The 24148-nt window shown below is 35.9% G+C and overlaps 1 protein-coding gene across 4 annotated transcripts in view; it reads right to left on the bottom strand.

The window, feature by feature from the left end:
* VWA8 (von Willebrand factor A domain containing 8) overlaps nt 1-24148 on the bottom strand; it is a 372198-nt gene that overhangs the window by 75564 nt on the left and 272486 nt on the right. For 3 of the 4 annotated variants that reach the window (XM_003934387.4, XM_074387787.1, XM_074387789.1), the window contains one exon: nt 20214-20415. In XM_003934387.4, coding sequence (XP_003934436.2) covers nt 20214-20415 — 202 coding nt within the window. Of the gene's footprint in view, nt 1-7503; nt 10102-20213; nt 20416-24148 lie in introns of those variants that run through there. The other variant, XM_074387788.1, reaches the window with a different exon arrangement.

The following is a 24148-nucleotide window of genomic DNA, read 5'->3' as shown; positions in this document are numbered from 1 at the left end:
TTCCATTAAAACTAATCTTTTGGTCCTAGGGAAGCCACGTGGGGAAGAGGAGTACAAACATGGGCTTCTGAGTTAGAGAAACCTAGGCTGAAATCTCAGCTTTGTTCTTTGCTAGCAGAATGAACCTGGGCAAATTATTTACCCCTAACCTCAGAATGGGAGCAATTATATACACACCTGAAATGGTGGTTGTAATGATCATGTGAGAGAATGTATTAGAAGCAGCTAGCACATGCTCAGCAGTTAATTAAGAAAAGAATCACTAGGATGGAGAAGTTCTTTGATGTGTATGTTTTACTTTTAGATCCTGTATTCATTGTTGCCTTTTGTGGAAGGACCTGAAGGATCAGTTTACAATCTACCTATTTTATAAAAAAAGAAATTAAGGCCCAGAGAGGTGAAGTGACTACTTAAAGCCACACACTAGTGGTGGAACCAGGAAGAGGATTTGGATTTCTTAATTTTTAGTCAGATGAAATTTCTCAGTGCTACAATACTTCAGTAAACTTTCTGAATTCTTTCATAAAAGCCTTTTATTTGATAGCCAAAAGATCATCTAACAGAAAGGGCATTGACTCAAGATTTCTGGCTAGCCTAGTGGCTATGCTTTTAAATTATAACTTCCAAGGATAGTGAAATGATAAGGATGTGTCATTAGTTGTTGAAGTTCTAATATTTATTTGAAATACTCCTGTTCTAAGCTCACCAACACCCTCCTGTGGTCAGTGGAAATAATAAGTCCAGTCAAACAAACAAGAAAAATCTGGAGCCATTTAAAGTTAATGGCTAAATGTAAAAAGATAGATAGATATCAAATAACATAATAAAAATTCACTCTAATTACATTATTTAAGGGCCTGGAGATTGCACAGGGGAAAGATTACTTGTCTATCTCTGACCAAATCTTTAACGAGAATGATAGATTATAATAGATGTTTTCCTTAGGGCTTGTTCACAATAAAACTGCCTGTTATAAATTAATGCACAAAAATTAGTAGCATTTCTATAGACCAATAACATTCAAGCTGAAGGCCAAACCAATCCCATTCACAATAGCCACAAACAGAATAAAATATCTAAGAATACAGCTGACCAGGGAAATAAAAGAGCTCTACAAATTACAGAATTACAAAATACTGCTGAAAGAAAACAGACACAAATTAAAAAAATCATTTGATGCTCATGGATAGAAAGAATCAGTACTGTTAAAATGGCCACAAAGCAATTTATAGATTCAATGACATTCCTATTAAATTATCATTGACATTCTTCACAGAAGTAGGAAAAACTATTTTACCATTCATATGGAACCAAAAAAGAGCCTGAATAGCCAAAGCAATCCTAAGTAAAAAGAACAAAGCTGGAGGCATCACATTACCCAACTTCAAACTATACTACAAGGCTACGGTAACCAAAATAGCATGGTACTTACTAGTATGCCTAGGACACATGGACCAATGGAACAGAATATGTCTATTAATGGTATGCCTAAGACATATAGACCAACGGAACAGAGAACCCAGAAATAAAGTTGCACACCTATAGCCATCTGATCCTTGACAAAGTCAACAAAAACAAGCAATGGGGAAAGGACTCTCTATTCAATAAGTGGTGCTGGGAAAACAGCTAGCCATATGCAGAAGAAGATTGAAACTGGACCACTGCCTTTCACTAGATACAGAAATAAACTCAAGATGGATTAAAGAGCTAAATCTAAGACCCAAAACTATAAAAACCTAGAAGAAACTAGGAAATACAATTCCGGACATCAGCTTTGGCAAAGAATTTATGACTAGGTTCCCAAAAGCAATTGCAACAAAAACAAAAATTGACTCATAAACACACACACACACACACACACACAAAGGGAGAAGAGAATGCATTCCATTACCTTAGAATCCCAACTAATAAATGTAGAAGGAATACTGGAATCAGAAATGTCACCACTTTGCAACTACAGTGATAACTGATTCAAGCAAGTATCATGAATGGATGATAAAACTAATGGATGAAAGTTTGATAAAACAAGATTTACATTGTCTTCAAATACATACCCACAAAACACATGTATTAATTATAAAGAAAAATTAGTAATAATGTCACAGTGGAGATATCACCTTAACCAAAGGTTCAAAATTAACATCATCAGCAATGGGACAAATTGATATCATGTGTCACCTAGTAGAGCAGTACCCAACCTTTTTGGCACCAGGATCTGGTTTCATGGAACAATTTTTCCACGAAAATCATTCCCCCTATGGGGAATGATTTTTGGAATGAAACTGTTCCACATCAGATCATCAGGCATTAGATTCTCATAAGGAGTGCAAAACCTAGATCCCTCATGTGCGCAGTTCACTAAAGAGGGTTTGTGCTTCTATGAGAATCTAATGCTGCTGGTAAGCTGCTGATCCGACAGGAGACAGTGCTCAGGTGATAATGCTCACTTGCCGGCTGCTCCCTTCCTGCTGTGCAGCCCCAGGCCCATGCCAGGGGCACTGGGGACTCTTGATCTAAGAGGACACATTGAGAACACAGCACTATTGTGATGTTCCTGCCAATGATGCGTAAGCTGGATCTAAAAATAGGAAACAACGGATGAAACCAAATTGCAGGATGTTCTATAAAATCACTGGCCTATAGTCTTCAAAAATGTCAACGTCATGAAAGTCAAGGAAAGATGAGGAACTGTTCAGATTGAAAGACATCAAAGAGACATGTCAAGTAATTGCAACACATGATCCTCAATTGCTTCCTTTTTCTATAAAGGATGTTATTGAGACATCTGAAATTTGAATAATGTCTGTAGATCAGATATTAATGGTGTTATCAGTGTTAACTTCCTGATTTTTGAGGTCTGTGTTGTGGTTATGTTAGGAGAACTCTTGTGAGGAAATACTGAAGGTTTTGTTTTGTTTTGTTTTTTGAGACAAAGTCTTGCCCTGTGGCCCAAGCTGGAGTGTGGCACGATCTCAGCTCACTGCAACCTCTGCCCCGTGGGTTCAAGCAATTCTTCTGCCTCAGCCTCCGGAGTAGCTGGGATTACAGGTGTGCGCTACCATGCTCAGCTATTTTTTGTATTTTTAGTGGAGACAGGGTTTTCCCATGTTGGCCAGGCTGGTCTTAAACTACTGACCTCAAATCGTGATGCACCCACCTCGGCCTCCCAACATGCTGAGATTATAGGCTGAGCCACTGTGCCCAGCCAGTATTTAGAGGTAATGGGGCATCATATTTACAACTTACTTTTAAATGGTCCATGAAAAATAATGCAGATATTTAATATATATCTGCATATACAGAGAGACAGAGAGAAAGTAAAAGGTTTTTAAAATGTAATTATATTTTATGAAAAAATAGTTATATTATCTATATCTGGGGACAGAAATTATAAATAGAGTTTGGATTTAAGGCTCTGGATGAAATGAGTTTTTTTGTTTCCCCCTATTATTTTTATCAGCAAATGCCCTTGGGGAACATATGCTCCTTTCAAACTCACCAAAGATTAGAAGATACAGTGATATCTTCTTCAGAGGTTGAAGAATCAAGACCTATCCTGTAAAGGAAATGCTATTGCAATTTTAGAAAAGCCATACCTCTATACATAAATACTGAAAACACATTGGTATAGTCTATAATCTATGTAAATATTTCTTGAGCTGGGCTTGGGTGAGAAGGAGAGCTATATTCAGAATCTTAAAGTACATTCCTGTTTTATCTTGAGAGTAGTCAGAGGCCTTCCCTACCATCAAACCAGAGGCACAAAAGAGATATACATCTGATTTTTAAACTTCAAAATAATTATAGGCTACAAAAGAAACACTGTTATTGTTACTTTAATATCTAAGGGAGTCATAATTACAATAATGTTGACAATTTATTGCTGTGAAATAGTCCTTACAGATTGTGGAGAGTAACCTGAAGCAGACTGGAACACATTAACTTGTTTCTGATATTGTGTCCAATTTTTCTCTTTCTGGGCAATGACTGACATGCAAGTATGAAGGCAGAGTGGTTGAGGGAATGATGACTCACAATCAAATGAAGTGCTTTCCTCTTTGGTTTGTGCAAAACCTATTTACGTTTCAGATTTTCCAATGTGGGCTCAACAGATGTTCTTTATGGAAAAGATTATTGAGCCCTCACCAGCAACGGGAAATATAGGTCCTTCAACAGCTTTGTGTTCCCCTCTTAAAACAAGCATCCAAAGGAAAAAAATAAAAATAAAAATTATCCAGTATTAGTGAACTCTTTTTCTTGGGGGACAGGCAAATTCCCACTGTAATGCTACCAGAACACTGTCAATGAAACCTGACAAATTCCATTCAGAAACCCAGCAACTGGAAAGTCTCAAATGAATTAGACTGGACTCGAGTATTTATTTCTGTTCTTTGTATAATTATAAAACCAAATGTATATTTCTGAGCTATTTATCCAAGGAATTAAATGGAAGATAAAATTAAAGGACACTATATCACTGTTGGCCTAATTGCCACATACTTGGTAAGGATCATGCTTCATGAATGCTGTGTTGAGAGAAAAACAATAAATCTACAATTCAGTAACTCTGAAGTCCTGGATTCCAAGAAGTCCTAACTTAGAGGAAAGGTCATGAGCTATATCACTTGGAAGGAGTTGGCTCTTGCTGTCAAAACTACTAAAAAATAAAAATAAAAAAATAAATTGCATGGTCATGTTTTTTGTTTATCCAGCATTTCTTCTGGGATGCTTCCCTTCCATCCTTATTTTCTAACTTCATATTTCAGGTGGCACCAATTCAGTATCTCCTCATTTCACAGTCTAGGAGTGGAGATATGGCCCAGGTCTGACCAATCAGAATATCCCATCCCTTTGGCAACAGTGATGGGTTCAGGTCATGTGACCTCACCAGCCTATTTAAGCACTCCTGAAGCCTTCTGCTGAAATTATGGAGATAGCCAGCTAGGAGAACCATATATCTTACCCAGAGCTACCAGGACCATCTTTGCCACCTGATGGAGAATGACTGTGTGAGAATGAAGCCACACCAGAGAAAAGCAGAGCCAAGAGGAGAGAGGCTGGGTCCTGTGACATGTGTTGAGTGTCAGGCCCTGAGACTTCTAGGTTTCCTGAGCCAATAAATTGCCTTTTGTAGTTTGAGTTAGTATGAGCTGAATTTTTGTCATTTTCTATGTTCCTAATAAACATCATTTTATATACCTTTTGATTCCACAATAAATCTGGAATCACATGAAATAATGAGTCCTCTCTTCAAAGGTACAGGGAAAAGTTATTCTTTTAAGTGGCAACTTAACCCCAGCATTTTAGACTTATTCTCTGAAGTCATATATGACATGCAGCCTGGCTAGGTCATGAGTCAGGATCAGAATGAGCATAAAGGTCTTGTCCTAAGAGATTTACTGGAGTAAAGAAAACCAGTAATACAAACACTGTCAACTTGCTAAAGTGTATTTTAAAGGTCAACATCGATTTGGGGTCTTGGGTTAAACAAAGTTAAAGAGGTTTCTTTACAGAGAGACTTCTTAAAGTCAGATAACAACGAATTATAATTTCATCTCTAGGAGGCTACTAAGTTATACAGTGTTTCCTGACAGCTTGAACATGGATTTCTTTCTTTCTTTCTTTCTTTTTTTTTTTTTTTTTAATGAAAAAAGGGTTCAGAAAAGAAACTTTCTGAAACATTTAGCTGGGCACAATCACTGGCACCTGTAGTTCCATCTACTTGGAAGGCTGAGGCGAGAGGATTGCTCGAGGTCAGGAGTTTGAGCCTAGGCAAAATAGAGAGACCCCAGTCTGAAAAAAATAAAAAAAGAAAAGAAACATTTGACTATACATGTTTCTAAAAACATAGTTTATTTGTCCTGAGCATTTTGCTTGATTGTTCCATTTGCCTTGGCCTCTTGCCATTTTTATGGTTTAATCTAAAACCTCCAGGCTCAGGATCATTATATAAATATCTCTCTCACTAGCTTGAAGTTCTAGTCCCTTGTTTCAATTTCTGACTGAACACAGTCAGGATTACCTCAAACTCAGTATATTCATAATGCCTGAACCCTATCTTCTCTCCAACTTTCCTGGTTCCTCCAGTGATCTGCCTTTTTGCCAGACATGCAAACAAGAAACATCTGTAATGTCTGCCTCCATGTCCCATACTCAGCTAGTCTCCATCAGCTCACACCTGGTCATTACCTCAGTCTCACAGATTCCCAGCTTCACTTGGGTTTCTTTCCCAGACCACATCACTACCATGCCCACCCTTCTAAACACAACTTTCAGTATTATACTTTTCCTATTCAACAAGCTTCAGCCGCTCCCAGTCCTAGGGAATCTAAAAACCTCCCTGGGTCCACACAGTCTCTCCTATTCATGTGACTCCTTACTGCACTACTGCCCAAAAGACTGCTTTAGTCAGGCTTGTCCTATGATATGCTAAAGGATGGGAATGCTTAAGACAAACCAAGGGTTGCCTGGAAAGCGAACTTCCTTTCAACTGCTTTAAAAATGTCTAGTGTCATCAAGACATTAGTGTGCAGAAACTAAACCACACTCCGTCTTCTCAAATCTGCCAGGCTGTGTGTTTCCTGTGGCTCCAGACTCAGCTCTTACTCTCACCTCTGCTCTGGGGTCTACTCCACTAGCTCCTTAGCATAGTTGGTGTTGAACTGGATTGGCCCTTTGGGCTTTCTGCTTGCATTAAATTGGCTGTGACATTTGTTCACTGTTTCTCTGGGGTCTGTACCCAGGTCATCCTTGAATTTGTGGTGGGCTAAGTCTATTGTAGACTTAGAGGAGATAGGTATAATTCTTCCTCTTATGAAGGAAATACAACATAGTCATTCTTACATTTATGCCTGCAGTCATGTTTTCTGGAATACCTGGAATGCCCTTCCCTTTCCTTTTGAACTATTAAAAAAATCAATTTTAAAAACCCAAACCAAGCTCCACCTCCTTGCCTTATGAATTTCATCTGCATAGACCCCTCTCCTTTGAGTGACTACAGCACAGGCCCAAATTTACCAATGTAATATTGGGCTATATATTGTTTTGTACTCCTTGCTGTTGTTTCATGAGTATCAGTCTCGTCTCCCAGTTATAAAGCGTTAAGCTCCCTGAGGGAGGGTAAAAACCATGTTTCATCTTTCAGTATCCCTCTCATCAGGCCTACATTGGTGGGTACAGAGAAAGTGCTCCACTAGAACTAGTTGGCTAAATGATTCTCAATGGACTCTACTATTTATTGTTTGTCCATAACTTCTGTAATTTAACAGATGACAATCTGCCCATGCCATAACAAAATTCTACAGCTTGGATCACCACTATCTCCCTAGGAAATTATGGTTCATTGACCCTCCTGTAACCAGGCCTAGAATAAACACTGTTGTTGGCCAGGGGTGGTGGCTCACACCTGTAATCCTGGAGCTTTTGGAGGTCAAGGCAGAAAGATCACTTGAGGTCAGGAGTTCGAGACCAGCTTGGACAATATAGTGAGAACTTGTTGTTCTCAAAAAAAAAAAAAAAAAAAAAAAAAAATTGGCCAGGTGTGGTGGCATGTCCATGTAGTCCCAGCTACTCAGACGGCTGAGGGGAGAGGATCACTTGAGCCCAGGAGAGTTTAGGCTTCAGTGAGCTATGATCCTGTCACTGAACTCCAGCCTGAGTGGCAGAGTAAGATCCTGTCCCCAAAAAGGAATATAAAATAAAAATGAACACTGTTATTATATGAAAACAAAAGAAGATCAAAAGAATTTTTAAGAAATTGGAATTCCAATGATACAGCCATTCGATTGTAGATATGACATCACAGGAAAACTTATATACCAAAAAAAGGACTTAAGATGGCAAATGTGTAATAATGTTTGGACCTATAGATGTCAAATGTTGTTTGGGGTTGCTAGAAGGCTATTCATTAGTGCCGGCTTCTCACTGAGATTGTGCTTAAAAGTTTTCACTTTATTCATAGGCAGATAATTACTGAGAAGTCAATTTATTTAAAAATGTAACATATAAAAGTCACAGTTATTTCAAGGGTACACAAACATGGCTGAAATAAGATTGATGCTTGACTAGTGAAAGTAAAATCATGAAACAGAGCAGTTTGGAAAAGAAAAGCAACTTTTAAGTGAATGAGATGCTAGCTTCCTCTGGGACAGACCAGCCAATCTAATTCACTGCTTTTGTGTCCCAGCCAGGTTTTTGCTCTGCCCTAAGCCTTGAGGGTTTCACACATCCACTCTCAAAATGGTGCACTTTTCTCTCTGGGAGCCAATGCTTTTAGCAGTTTTTGAATGGAAGCAGAGAGCACTGATGGCTCAGTTCTTGGGCTATAGATTGCAGAGGAAATACATGGGCGATGCCTGGAAAGTGAGCAGGAATATTACATGGGAAAAGGCCTATTCTCATACCTGTATCTTCCTACCAGCAAATCCTGCAGAGCTTCACATAAAACTAGTTCCAGAAAATCATTTTACCCCTTGTTAGGCCTGTGTCTCCCTAAGCACTTGTAAGGAAGTTCAATTAAAATTTAATTATGTCAATGTATGAACAAGAGGGAAAACTTTTATATTATTTTTAAAATCCATATTCCTTAAACTGAGGGTAGAGATCACTGGACAGGAGAAAGGTTTGAAACAATTTCTGAGAAAGTTAATGAGTAACAACATCGCCCATCATGACCTTGTATCAATGGAGCTCAGAACTGGTTCTTTTTCTACCTCTCCAGTCAGAAGTGTGTAAGAACGTGGCTATGGGTAAGTAATGATACATTTAAGAGCAGATTGCTTCAGTACAAAGAAAGTTAACCTCCCTGTGAACTGGTTCTTAACATCTCTGTGCCTCAGTTTCCTCATCTGTAAATTGTGGTAATAACAGTACCTATCTTATAGTGATTTTATAATAATTAAATGAGTTAAAAGCCTGTCATTTGTTCTGTTTGCCGAGAACAGCATTGGTATATGATCAGCACATGTAAGTATTAGCAATTATTATTATAATTATTACTACTATTTTAGGAATTATTCTTCCTTCATTTAAAACTGCTATTAGAATAGTATTAGTTAAAACAGTGTTCACAAACGGAGTTACTCCCAGGGTGTTAGTCTTTCTTGTTTACCTACTCCTAGGTAGGTAAGAGCCTGTGCTCTTAGGTCTATTAAAATAGAGTATCTTACTGATATCTCTATTCAGCTGTTATAGAATTCTGATCTCAGCATAAATATAGAAATACTTACGTAGAAAACAACAACAAAGCTTTTTATTAGAATTCAAAAACATGTTCAAATTGGTGACTTCTAGAAACACTTTCATAAGAGAAGACATCAGAAATTGTTAATTGTCCTATAGAAATAAGGGACCCCCTACTGACCCAAGGTAGTTCTGAAACCTGATGATTAGTTACGGTTAAGCAAGCCTATGTAGTGACCACAGATTTAACATACGCTATTTTTCAACAAGGATTAATGAGGTTTCTCTACTTTTCTCCATGCCACCTTGATGTCTGCTTTTTTTCATGTTCTTTTGCTTTATCATAAATACTTTAAAAAATGATATTGATACAGGAAAAAGTTTCGGCTTTAGCCTTCCTGTAATCACACTGCTACATTTTCACTGGTGAATGGAACTGATGATGATCACCCTTCTTCTTTTTTTTTTTGAGACAGAATCTCACTCTGTCACCCAGGCTGGAGTGCAGTGGCATGATCTCGGCTCACTGCAACCTCTGTCTCCCAGGTTCAAGTGAATCTTGTGCCTCAGCCTCCTGAGTAGCTGGAATTACAGATGCATGCCACCATGCCTGGGTAGTTTTTGTATTTTTAGTAGAGATGGGGTTTCTCCATGCTGCCAGGCTGGTCTTGAACTGCTGACCTCAAATGATCCACCCGCCTCTGCCTCCCAAAGTGCTGGGATTACAAGCATGAGCCACCGTGCCTGGCCAGATGATCATCCTTCTTAAATTCCAGAGGCATCAGCTTTCCTCTAAATGCTCCACAGTGATTTCACTACATCCTGGAGAAGAAGCAGTATCCCTATGTGGGTCCTCATTTTTCAAAGAGAGATTGCCTCATTTTTCAGAGAGATTGAGGGCTCCCAAGAGTCCAATTAGTCCTGGGGAAGGAAAGATTGATAAGATCATCACTACATGGCCTTAATGTTGTTTAGGGGTAGTGATGGGATACCTCATCGACTCACTTTTCCTCACTGAATCACCCTGCTGCAATTGTGCTTGTTGTTACTCCTTTCCTGACAGCAGGCTCCCTCTTCTGGAAACCAAGTTCAGATCCTGCTGCCTTGCTCACTAGAACATAAAAATTTTGCAACAGTTTAACTTATTTTATTTATTCATCAAAGGAAAGAGTGTCAGGGATTAAAGAAATGGCATGAGAATCACTGAGAATTTGGTTTTCTGTTATTAATTATAGGTCATGTAAAAGGATCCTTCTTCTGCTTGCCACAGAGCTGAAAATTATTTGGCTGCTCAGAAACACTGATTTCTATGGGAACCAACATGATTTGATGGAGTTATACAAAGACAAATGGCAAGCTTTTAACTTCACTGGCATTTTCAGATTTTTGTAGCGGGAGGTATTCTGGACACTCTGGATATCTGACTAGGTAGTGAAAGTTGTTAGTGTGGCGTGGGCTGTAGGGCATGGTGGATAAAGAGCACAAATTGCAGAACCACTAACTCTGTCACTTACCAGTTATGTGCTCTTGGGCAAGTTATGTAACTTCCCTGGGCCTTAGTTTCTCCTGCAAATAACATACCTGGAAAATTTTCTTACTCCCAAAGTGATACCATAGATTGAGACTTTTTTTTTTTTTTAATGCTCTGACCAAATTAGCTTTCTTGACCTTAAAAGTTTGAAAGTATTCATTTAAAATTATTTTTAAGAATCAGCTTCACATTCTCCATATAATGACAATGAATGATGACATGGCAGGTGCTATTTACTATTGCATGCTATTATTATTCCTAGGCTTGCACCTATTGTTTAATTTTACTTGCATATTTAAAAATCAACACGGTTTTAAACATGTGCTTGTTTTGCATATGGATGTCCAATTGTCAAAGCACCATTCGTTGACTATCCTTTCTGCATTAAGCTGTTTTGGCATCTTTGTTGAAAACTATTGGCAATATGTCTGTGGGTCTAATTCTGAACATTCTATTTTGTTTCACTGATTTAATTTTTTTGTCAACAGCGCACTGTCTTGATTATTGTAGTTTAATAGTAAATCTTAAATTGAGGTTGTATGGTTTCTCCGAATTTATTCTTCTCGTAAAAAAATTGTTTTGACTGATTCAGTTCCTTTGCTTGTCCACACAAATTTTTGAGTTAGCTTATTTATGGCTCTAAAAAAAATACTGCAGAGATTGGATTAAAATTGTGTCAAATCTGTAGGCCGATTTGGAGAGAACTAACATCATTATTATGCTGAGTTTTCTAATCCATGAACTCAGCATATCTCTCCATTTATTTAGGTATTATTTCTTCTATTAATGTTTTGTAGTATTCAGTATACATATCCTGCACAGATCTTATTGATTTATACCTAAGTATTTCATTTTTAGAAGTTGTTTGTAAATGGTGTGTATATTTTTAAATTTTGTTATTGTTAGTATACAGAAATATGACTGATTTTTGACTTTGATAAACTCATTTATTTGTTCTAAGAGTAGCTTCTTTTGCTTTCTTGTTTTGTCCTTTTTTTTTTAATATAGATTCTGTGGGATTTTCTAGGTAGGCAATTCTGTTATCTATAAATAGGGACAGTTTTATTTCTTCCTTTCCAATCTGCATGCCTTTTATTTATTTTTCTTTTCTTACTGATGTTGAATACGGATGGTGAGCATGGTTATCTTTCTTTGCCTTATTCCCAATGTTACAGGGAAAGCATTTAGTCTCTTATCGTTAAAATATGGTGCCAGCTATGGGGATTTTATAGATGCCCTTTATCAGGTTGAGAAAATTTCCTTCTATTTCTAGTTTTCTGAGAGCACTACTTCAATTTCCAAGCTGCCTTGAATCAAAGCCAGAAGATTCTGGAGGAAAAATGAGAAACTCATTGCTGGTTAAATGGTAGTTCAAATTCTAGTCTTCCTCAATCCATATGCTATCATTTATTTTTCAGAGACTTTGAATAGTTGCTCATGCATTCTGTCCAGGTTTTATAGCTGCATTCAGTGGGAGAGACAAGGTGTTTGTTCCATTGTATTCAGAACTGGAATCCTTGAGTCATTTTAAAAGTCAAAGAAAATTTACCAGCTTATTCAGTTTCAATAAAAAAAAAAGTGCTGTTCTAAGTTTCAAGGATCCAAAGAGGAGTTAAATGTAATCTCTACTTCTGAGGAATTATTTGATGCCCACCCTCATTCCTCTTTTCCACCTGGTAAATTCCTACTTGTTATTATCTTCAAGTAATTTTAAATTCTTATCAAAGTAATAAGCATACATGGTTTAATAAGCCAAATAGTACTACGAGATGCATAACAGAAACAGTGCCCTTGTGACACAGTCTCCCCATCTCCCCCACAAGCAATGAAGAGGTTAAAGGTAACTATTTCAACTCTGCTTGCTGCATCTTCTATTATTTACCTCCATATTTCTAAGTAATATTCTTATGTCTCTTTATTTTTCAGTTTCAGAGATTATCTATTGATTTCCTATATGAAAGGTAAGGACGATTTTACCTTTCCCACCTCAAACACACATCACTCATTTTTTCTCCCCTCATTAAAGTGCAATCATAAACAATTTAATATTGTTTACCTTATCATTACTGTATAGTCAGTCCCCAACTTACGACAGTTCAACTTAGCAATTTTTCTACTTTGTGATGTAGAAAAATTGCTAAATTGAACTATCCTTAAGTTGGAGACTGTCTGCATAGTAATGGCAAAAGTGCTGAATAGCTCATGTAACTTACTGAATACATTATGTCAAGATTGAGACATTCCGACAATCTTGACATAATGTATTCAGTATGTTACTTGAGCTATTTGGCACTTTATTATCAAACAGCCTTTTGTGTTCAGATGATTTTGCCCAACTGGGAATTACCCTTGCCTTTTCCTTGGCAAAAGCCACTCTTTCCACCCATGTCTTTCTCTTTCTTGGTTTACTCCCTTTTTTTAGTGATAGCACATCATGCAGTAGCTTCTTGAGAAAGAATGTAATGTTTTTGAGATTTGCACATCAATAATAGTTTTAGTTTACTTGATTAATACCTTGGCTGGATATAAATTCTAGCTGGAAATCATTTTCCCTCTTTGATTTTCTTTTTGGTTTCCAATGCTGCTTCGAGAAGCCCAGTGCCATTAGGATTTCTACCACTTTTATATAACCTGTTCTCTACTTCTCTCAAAATTAGAAGTTAGCAGCCTTATTTCTTTATCCATGGGATTCTAAAATTTCAAGTGGATACACTGTGGGGTGTGTGTGTGTGTGTGTGTGTGTGTGTGTGTGTGTGTGTGTGTTCCATTTGTTATACTGTATACCTGTTTCTTTAGTTCACTGAAATTCTTAAACTCTTAGACTACCTTCCTTGAGTCTAAGTAAAACAAGCAGACTTTCACTTTATCTTCTTGTTAGTTGTATGGTTTCCCTCCTGTCCTAATTGGTGCCTTTTGTAAGGGTAGAGGAGAGCCAGCTGCCTAGATGCATAGGATAGAGGAGAAAATCTGTCTCAACAGCCTGGACAGACTTTCAACTAATCTTCCAAATGTCAGTGCCACCGCACACTACAACCCTTAGAACTACACAGTATCTTCAAGTCCTGTTGCTAACAAAAGCTTAAAATAGGAGAAGAAAAATGCTATGAAAAGCTTAGAAAGACAGGATTCAAATTTATTTTTTTTTTGGTTTTTGTTTTTTTCTGTTTTCTACTGTTCTCAGGACTCAGTGTAAATGATGTATACTTTGCTGCATGTTTTTTGGTCTTGTTCTAATTTGTCTTTTAAATAAGGCTAAACACTATAATCCTCTGCTGACAATTGTCCTATCATTGATTTCCTGCTTTTCTTCAAGCTGACAGGTTTAGGCAAAGACCATTTTTACAATTCCTTTTTTGGGTCTGACAAGATTTTTTCCAAACAGGATTATAAACAAAGCTTACATTTTAACACTAGAATAGATGATGAATTATGTAACTCATTGGATCATAATTTAATATTAGGTATTTGAGTAATACTGTTTCATTTAAATTTGGCTTTGTCTCCATAAAGCATTGAAGAATTCTGTAGCCCAATATTAAATTCTAAGTTTCTATTTTTTTTTTTATTGGTTACTGAGTACTTACTCTGTACCAAGGATTACTGTATTTCATTCTTACAACAACTTTGTTAAGGTTCATTTATTTTTATATTATGATTAGAAAGTGAGGCTTTGAACAAATAAGTAATTTGCCAGAGATCACCCACAAAGTTGAATCAGGATTTTAATCTAGGTTTGAAAACTATAAATTTTTTGGTTTTGTTTTGTTTTGTTTTGTTTTTGAGACAGAGTCTCACTCTGTTACCCAGGCTGGAGTACAGTGGCACAATCTCAGCTTACTGCAAACTCCGCCTCCTGGGTTCAAGCGATTCTCCTGCCTCACACTCCTAAGTAGCTGGGACTGTAGGCATGTGCTACCATGCCTGGCTAATTTTTTGTATTTTTTTTAGTAGAAATGGGGTTTCACCATATTGGACAGGCTGGTCTCAAACTCCTGACCTCGTGATCTTCCTGCCTCGGCCTCCCAGAGTGCTGGGATTACAAGTGTGAGCTTCTGCGCCTGGCCCGAAAACTATAAATTTCATGCTCTTAAACAATAAGTTATACTACTTATGAATAAAATGATAAATATAATAGCAAGAAAGTTTTATTCCTATAGCAATTGTGATGTTATGATTACATTTAAGTGTATACCCAACGAGCTCAGAACCGTAACAGTTGTAGAGTCACTGACTGTCAACCTATTAATTGCATTTGATCTTCAAATTTATAGCCAGTATATTGCAGAATTAATTTGTTTTCTTTATACTTTAAATAAATATTGCTAAAATTATCTCTTTACTTGCTGATCATATTGCTAAACAATATGCACTAGTGGTATGGTAACATGATTACCCTACAGCCTATCTTGAGAGAGGGAGGTTGAAATAGTCTTGCTGATAATTTGAAAAGGAATTTTTTAAGGTTAGACTTTTTCTAAAGAGTGGGAGCAAGATAATATTTCTATTTTAAATATTAGTTTAACATTTTATAATTTTCATAATTTATAGGGATATCATTCTTATTGGATATGCATCAAAGGTTAATGAAACCTCATAGCCTCCCTAAAATCATAAACTTGTTTATTTGCTTGCCTTAGTGAGGTGACAGTTGATTTAATTTTAATTGTATTTCGCAATTACTGATAATGTTGTGATCCAATAGAAGCCTTTTAGAAGAATGTAAAAATCAACTTGCAATTTCTCTCTGAAATATAATCTGTATAAGAAAGGAGGCCCATATGCATGAACCCAGGAGTGCTACCCTACTTCAGGACAAGTTTTTCTCCAATTCTTTACTCAAACCAAATTTCTGGTTCAAGAAGAGTGTTGCCAATCTGTGACTAAGCTAATATGATACTACCTTATCTGTGTCCTCTGTACCTCTCTCCCTTTCTCTCATCACTCTCTGTCCCTGTCAACATCTCACTGCCTCATTTCTGAAAGCCTTGCTGTTAAGTAACTGCCATAATTCTCTTTGGGGAGTTAGATGATAAAGACCTAATTAAGCAAGTGGCACAATACAACTAAACTATACCAGCCTATGAGAGATAATTGCTAAATATTTAAGAAATTTTCAAGTTGACTGTGAACCTTTGGTAGCTTGAAATCATGGCTGGAGTGTCTGCACCATAGAAATTGGCAAACATTAGTAACAACTCCCCGGTCTCCGTGAGAACTGGTTTACTAGCATGCCAATGGGTATTACGTTGCTCAGGGGATCTTGCATTTTCACTAGGTACTCCTGAAAATCTCAAAGATTCAAAACGAATTTCCATGGCTGGGACTTCTCTAATAGGAATAAACAATGAAAAAATCATTAGAGGCATTGACCAAGTGTTACCATATAGGCAAACAGCTGGGTCATCCTGCTGAAAGCTGTTTCTACTGACATATGACGAGGAGATATGGATGGTGGGAAACTATAAAAGTTCAGAAAAGCATTGCCTTTCCGGGCCAGGAAGGATTCCCAAACACATACGTACATATAACAATCCTACAAAATACGGATTGTTCTATAATAATGAACCCCTGAATCAGACTATTTTTTCAGAGTTATTGATCAAAGCAAAGAATGATGGATAATAGTAAACTATACTCATTAAAAAGAGTAAAGGATTTCACAATCCCACAGAGGATCTGAAGATAACCTAGCCTGTTTTACTAATAGAGAGTCAATTAAATAATTCAGTGGTTTCTAAAACTGAAAATGGAACTTAAAATCCTACTGAGATGTTCAAAAATCAAAACTGCTGGAGTAGAGGTTAAAGAAAAGGCCAAACTTAGTTACCTAAGTACATCAAACTGCATTTATTCATAGTCCCAGAACATTCTCTTTAAAAGGGCAATAGACTAATGGCACTTAATATAAATTAGTTATCTTTTCCATGTATTTCTTCCTATGCCTCACTCCTTCTTATTTTCAAATGTTGATTGTGTGCCTACTGTGTACCAGGTACTGTCTTAACTTTAACAATGAAAAAGTTCCAGTCTCACACTGTGTTTCAGAAGACTGCATCCATTGTTAAAGAATATAGTTAAGGAAGTACTATTCAAAGGCCACAGAGAAATTCTACCAGCAATACACAGAAGATTTACTTTGTGATTTGTTTTTTTTAATTAGAAAATAACATTTGAAACCTATAACATTTTAAGTCTTTTGTTCCCACAAAAATAATCACAAAGAGAAGATTATTTGATTTCTGAGGAAAACTGTGGTGTAGCTTTAACAGCTTTCTTGGAAGAAATACAAATGAAACTAAGTATGAATAATAAACTTTAAATATAGCCAGAAGAATTCTGATTTATAATTAACTCATGTTTCTGAAAATATGAAATCTAAAAGTAATAAATATGGATTCTTAACAATGAGCTCTTAAAACTACATTTATAGTAATCCTTTGAGTTTGTTGTTATGGTTATTTATTATAAGAAAAACACATGTTCCTATCAAAGCATGTGAAATTAATGAACACATTTTATATGCAGGGCTCAAAAATACTCTCTTGCAAGCTGTATTCATTAAATAAAAACATTGATGAATTCATTAAACAAAAACAAAAACTCAAATCAACAATGGCAAAGATAATAACTCCAGAAGGCTGAAATCTAGCAAAGACAGAGTACTGATAATGCATGTAACAATTAATGTACTGTTTATTTAAATATGGACAGTTCCTTTGCTACCATGGAGAGGAATCAGGAAGCATGGGGATCTTGTGTGGTGGACGGCATGGCACGTTATTTGCCCAGCCTTCACTGCTGACTTAAAGGAGTCTATCTTACTCAACAGGAACCATACAAGACAAGTGTATAAGCCTTTCATGCCAGCAGGCCTGTTAATTTCCATCATGTAAAATAAGTCCATCTGGCCACTAGGTGGAGATCAGGTTACTCTGTCAACGATGGGGAAGCTACTTGAAGCTGCAAGTGATAAGTAAGCAGGGTATGGAGAACCTATTCTCTTTTTTCAATACTTCGATGAAAGACATTTTCCAAGCTCTGTAGGAGCAGATCTATGCTGAATAAAGTGTACGTAAACGAAGAATGGTTAGAAAGATCAAACAGAAAAGGAACTCTAAAAGACAAATATTTTCTTGTTATTACTGTTGCCCCTGGAATGACTTTTATTTAGGTTTGGTTGTGTAAACTACTTGTAAGTAATAAGATGAGTTGATCTAAATAAGAGCAATTAAATAGGCTGTCTCATTATTTACCAAGAAGGGAAGAGGAGAGACATGACAAAAAATTAAAACAATGACAGACTATTAAGACAATTAATCTTGTTTGTTTAAACATAAGAATGCATACTCATGTGTGAGTATGTATAAGTGTACATTTTTAATATCAACCAAAATGGATCAACGGAACTTAGAGATCAAAGGAGAATGTTAGATAACATCTATTCTAATTTTCCAAATGAAACTATCAATCTGAATTATATAACTTTATTACTAAATATGTCTTGCCTCTATAATAGCTGAGCTTTATTTTATTTTATTTTTTTTAGAGACAAGGTCTTGTTTTGTTGCTCAGGCTGAGGTGCAGTGGCTCAGTCTCAGCTCCTGCAACCTCTGCCTCCCCAGTTCAAGCAATTCTTGTGCCTTAGCGTCCAGAGTAGCTGGGTTTACAGGCATGTGCCGCCATGCCTGGCTTATAGCTGAACTTTAAACTGGAGACATAAAGTTACACATTCCCTGAAAAATGTTTGGTTTAGGAAAAGTTCAGATATTTGCACTGTGTAATGTACCTGAATATTTTGATTATTCTTGAGATTTTAGATACTATAATTCTGTTCATTTGCAATTTGATAACTATATATATTCGTTCAATACATATTTATTCAGCTACATAAAAACAAATAGATAATTTGTGATGGTTTAAAAGAAAAAATCCATTTGTTATCAAATAGTTTCAACTACCAGTACATTTTAGTATATAGGAGTGTGAGCATAAACAAACATATTAATTGCTTATTGCACCAATCATTGTGCTACAAGCTAGGACTATAAAGATGTATGATATAGCCAGAGAAATAACTGGAAGACAAGACCTACATGATTAAAAAACAAATACAAACACAATTTTGTAGCAGTCAAGAACAATTATTAAATCACCAGTAGAAGTCCTTTGTAAAGTTCTAATGTGAAAAATAAACTTAATCTTGACCATATGGAAAACATGACCTTTGATCTCTACCACATATAAAATACAGAAATTCAAACACAATAGTATTTACTATTAGGCACCAATGACTGTAATGAGAACAGGAGCTTAATTCAAAAAGAGAAGAAACTAATGTTTAGAATAATAAATGAAATAGGCCATAACTAATTGGTTTTCTAAATATTGTTATGAGTAGTGACCAACATTCAGTCTGTTGCTGCAATCAATCCATGGCGCTTACTTAATGACATGTTTATTTTAGAGTTGTATATTTGTTTTAGCTTAATTAAATTAATATATTTATACCCCTCCAAAAACATATGAGTTCTACTTTGGTTTGAGATTTTCAAAATGTTCCTACAAGCTTTTAAGGATTGAAGAGAATTATTAGTCATTCACAAATACATTTATTTCTTTTTAAGAAAAATCACAAAACTAATCACATAAAATAGGAATTATTAATCAGGTATTAATGAAATAGTTCAGAGAAATTTCTTATCTTGCTAATTAATTAGCTCTTTGCAGAACAACCTGGCTGGTAGGAACCTACTTTTCTTTTTGTTGTATAAGAAAGAAATGTAAACAGGTGAAGTTCTATTCTGAAGATTAAAATAAATAAATTCTTTTTATTATATGCTTTAGTATATACGAGTATATAGCCTTTGTCATTCTTCAAATTAGTTCCAGACAGCAACTAGATTGATTAGGTGATGACAGTCATTTCTAGAGTTGCCAAGTTTCTTTTCACTTTGGTGGCCTGTTCCCATATTTTTCTCCAGTGCAGGGCTGGGTCTACTTATTGCTTATTGCTGACTACTAAATTTGCATTACCTGGAAATAAGGAAGTCGGTAAAAAACGTTCTATTGGATAGTATTTTTGCTCACCTTCTCTAGTTTAGAGGTTCTGGCCTTGTAATAATCTGCTGTTTCTGTTTCCTAGGTATCACATAGAGATGCTGACATTGAAGGTGATAAAAGTAAGAACAGATGCAAAGGTGCTGCTGGAAACTGGTTAGTGCTTAAGGTTAAAAAATAAAAGCTGATGATTGTATTCATATGTTGTGATGTCAGTAACCTGCACATTTAAGCACTGACAGAAAAAAGGGTACAGTTTCACTTTTTCATCATTTAGATGGAGAAATTTGTCTTTGCCTCTTTATTTTGAATCTGAAAGTTGTTTTAGTTCTTTAAGCAACTATTTTTGAGTCACTGGCACAGAAGTTTTCATGACTGTGGCATCTGGAACTAAATTTCTATTTGAATGTGCACGTCTAAGAGATAAGGTGAATTCAAGTGGTACCTGCATATTTCTGTCATCTTGTCCAATCATGTTTCTCCATTCCATGAGTGATCGCTGCAGACGTTCAAGTCCAGTTTCCCAAAGCCTGATGTGACCTCCCATATCAACAGTAACAACACCACTTTTGTCCCACTCAGCTAGCAGTACATCTGTGTCTGAAATGGTAGACAGCCACGTGGTATATGGCGAGAGAGATTCTGATCTGGAAAAAGGAATCCAAACTGAAGCTAAGAGACGATTAAAAAAAAGCAGGAAGGATGACACTTCACATTGTAATGTTTTTTACTGTTGAAAAAGTATGCTCTTACTTTGTTTTACTCATTCTTTTTTATCTGCTCTTACCTATGTCACCACATAAGAAGGTTACGAGGAGCAAGGTTCATAAACATGCCCAGGGCTTTTAAACAACATGAGGCAGGACAATCATGAATAATAATAATAAAAAAACCAGAAAGACTATTTCTATTTTAAGAAAGACATTTTTTATAATTGATCGCAGTATATAACCTATTGGTAGTCCAGGTAACAAAGCTGGTTTAAACTGATTTAGGTTCTCTAAACTTGCGATAAAGAATCTGCTATGGACTAAATGTTTTTATCTCCTGAAATTCATATATTGAAGCCCTAACCCCCAATATGATAGTCTTAGGAGTTGGGTACTTTCGCAGGTAATTAGGTGTAGATGAAATCATGAAGGTAGAGCCCCTATTATAGAATGGGATTAGGGCCCTGATGAGAAGAGACCAGAAAACTGACACTTGTGTGTGGTCTCTCTCTGTCTCCTTTCCCCCATTCATGTTAGGCTATAGCAAGAAGTTAGCCCTCCACAAGATAGCTTTCACCAGGAACTGAATTGGTTGGCACCTTTATTTTGACTTTCCCAGCCTCCAGACTGAAAATAAATATTTGTCACTTAAGGTACCCTCTCTACGGTATTCTGCTGTAACAGCCTGATCTAAGACAGAACTCTAATAATGAGTACATTAAAAGATATCAACAGAACTATCTGTAAGGAGCAAACAACACACAGTAATTTACTGGTTCTCTGCATTTTCCTGTATTTGTGGACCCCAGATGACACTGGCTTCCACTGCCAGGAAGAAAGAAACTCTACATCAATTCATGCCTCACACACCTGGAGTACTGGACTCACTCTTAGAAATCTAATGTCAGGGCTGAAACCAATGTCGTGTTTATGCATTTCAATTGCATTTGTATTTGATATTTTGCCTTTTCTGACTTAGAAAGTTACACGAATCTATAACAAGGAATGTACACATTTCTTAAATATTTCACATATATTTCCTTTATTATATATTTCTGACATTTGCATTTGTGTGTCTATATATATGTATATATAGTAATTTGCAGGAATGCAAATTTGTCTGTAAGCGTCAACTGCATATTTCCTTTATCTGAATATTATTATACAAAAGTGATTATTATACAACAGTTCTTATTATACAAAAGTGATACAGATTATAAATTTCAATGATTAGTTTTGGCTCTCAAAATGCATCTGATATTTTCCATATGAAATAAATAGTCTAAAGATATGGACTGATTAAGAAGAATATAATAAATTATCATTGTAGATTTAGGAAAAACACAAAACCATTATATATTAGGTAAATTCTTATAATATACTAAAGAATAAATCAAGACTAATTGGACCTTTTTTCAGTTTGCCTTAGTTGATACTAAACAGAGAGTGACAAGGGCAGCCACTCTTGGACATAGAAGTCTTAGGAAATGTTCATATGAAGAGAACAACAGTGGGACGGGACCATGTATTTCAGAACTACTTTACAGGACTTCCAGAAGGGCTCGAAGAAGGTAACAGTTGATACAATACATGGTACTCTATCAAAAAATATTTGCTGCAGGAAACAACTTTGTAATTACAGATAACGAAGTAAGGAGCTATTCAAGAAAAATAAAATTTATCCATTTGTAACTATGATGTTTGAAATCTGCCAAGAACACTCAAGCTGTATGATTCTATTGAGTACTGTACCTACTAGTTGTCACTATTTTAACTCTTCATGGCAAAAGTTTACATTTACAGGCAATTTGTTTAATTTATTAAAAAAATTACTAAATAAATCACATATTTACTATAATTTGCATACTAGGTCTAGAATCTTTCTTAACTTTAAAAATGTTTTCCTTATAAATAATAACAAAGTTTTAAATGAACACAAAGAATTATAGCAGAGTGAAGTTTAAATTTATACACAGCCACATATGAAAGCTAGGCAGTATTGTTTTACAAATGCAAGTAATATAAAACTTTGAAGAAAAATATGTGAAGGCAAAAGTGATGTATTCATTTTGGCCCTAAAGTTACATACCATTTTATTGTATTTTCTATTATTTGAAATTAGCTATCAAATGGAAAATTCCTGATATCTAGCAGAATGCTAAAACTAAGCAACTAGCAAAAAAACTGAAGTCCAGATGGGTTGTTCCCTTGGATTTTATACATATGCCAAAAAAAGCAGTAGTTAATCTCAAGAGAAATTCAGGACATACTGACAATGAAGCAGACTCTGAATCACATGACACTTGAAATGTGACAAGTCCAAATGGAGATGTGCTTTAAGTGTAAAATACACACTGCATTTCAGAGACTTAGAAAAAAAAAGGAATGTAAAATATTTCATTAAAATTTTACATGGACTACATGTCAAAATAATAATATTTTGGATATATTGAGTTAAAAGATATTACTAAAATTAATTTCACCTTAAAATTTTTTAAATGTGTCTACCAAGAAATATATAATCACATATATGGCTTTCACTATATTTCTGTTGGATAATGCAGCTCTAAATGAATGAATTATGGTGGCCAGCTGGCTCTGGGCTGTGCACACAGCTGTTCTTCCAGATGTTCTTTCCATGGCAGGTATAACATGTGATTCACACAGAAAGTAAGAGAGAAAAACACTGAAATAAAAAGCTAGTGAGAGAAATGAATATAAATATTGAAAAAAATTATTAATGCTTTAGATATGTTAAAAAAGATGTTATTTGCTTTTGTTACTTGAATTAATAGTATATTTTAACGAGCATACAATTAAGATGGAACATGCAATTTCCTCAAATGATTAAAAGCCATTTTCCATTAAACCAACACATTAGGATGTTCCAAGAAGTCATACTTATTTATGTTGAAAGAAGTAAATCTATTTCTTTGAATAATGATTTTGTTTTCATATTTTTTGAATCTGATTAAAGGGTCCTAAGAAATGAAGCTGTGTTTCTGAGTTATCTGTACCGTCATGCTAAGCTACTTTCTTCAGGTGGTTGGAGGAGGGGAAAGAAAGGAAGCTTGGTGACATTTTGGAAGAGCGACAGGTTCTGGTATCCCTGGTCTTCCTTTGGAGGCCCGCCAGGCTACTCTGCTAGAGCTTCTAACCAAGGCTTCAAGCACTGTGTTGTGAGGGCTCACTGACAATGTGAGGGAGTACATGAGAGGAAGGGATGTGATTGCAAGCTAGGACAAAATAGAGTAGAAAGATTAGAGGAAGAAGGTTTTGGTCTGGAGAGCAAAAAGGAAAAAAGAGGAACCTAGGCTAAGTAGACCAAAGCAGGTGCAAGCTTAGGTTGGAAGAGGGAAGTAAGGAATGGATGCACCCAGAAAGGGACCAGCTCCAGGTGATGACACCTGTGCTTTTCAAGGGAAGAGATCATGCTTCACTGTTTCTGTTTTTATATCCTGAGTCTACCTAAATGCTTTGCTTCCATTGTGGGACGGTAATGAAGGAAGTAAACAGTAATGAGTCCTATTCTAAAGCTTTGGGATCCTTTGACTATTGTACAGCCTTCCTGCAGATGCATAATAACATATGTAAAAACAATATTTAAAAAATCGATTTAAATTCTTTTGATATTTTGAACACATTTACTTCAGAAAATAAACATATAAAA

This window comes from Saimiri boliviensis, chromosome 16 (genome assembly GCF_048565385.1).
Source record: "Saimiri boliviensis isolate mSaiBol1 chromosome 16, mSaiBol1.pri, whole genome shotgun sequence".
NCBI lineage: Eukaryota > Metazoa > Chordata > Mammalia > Primates > Cebidae > Saimiri > Saimiri boliviensis.
This window is presented reverse-complemented; position numbering and strand designations above follow the sequence as displayed.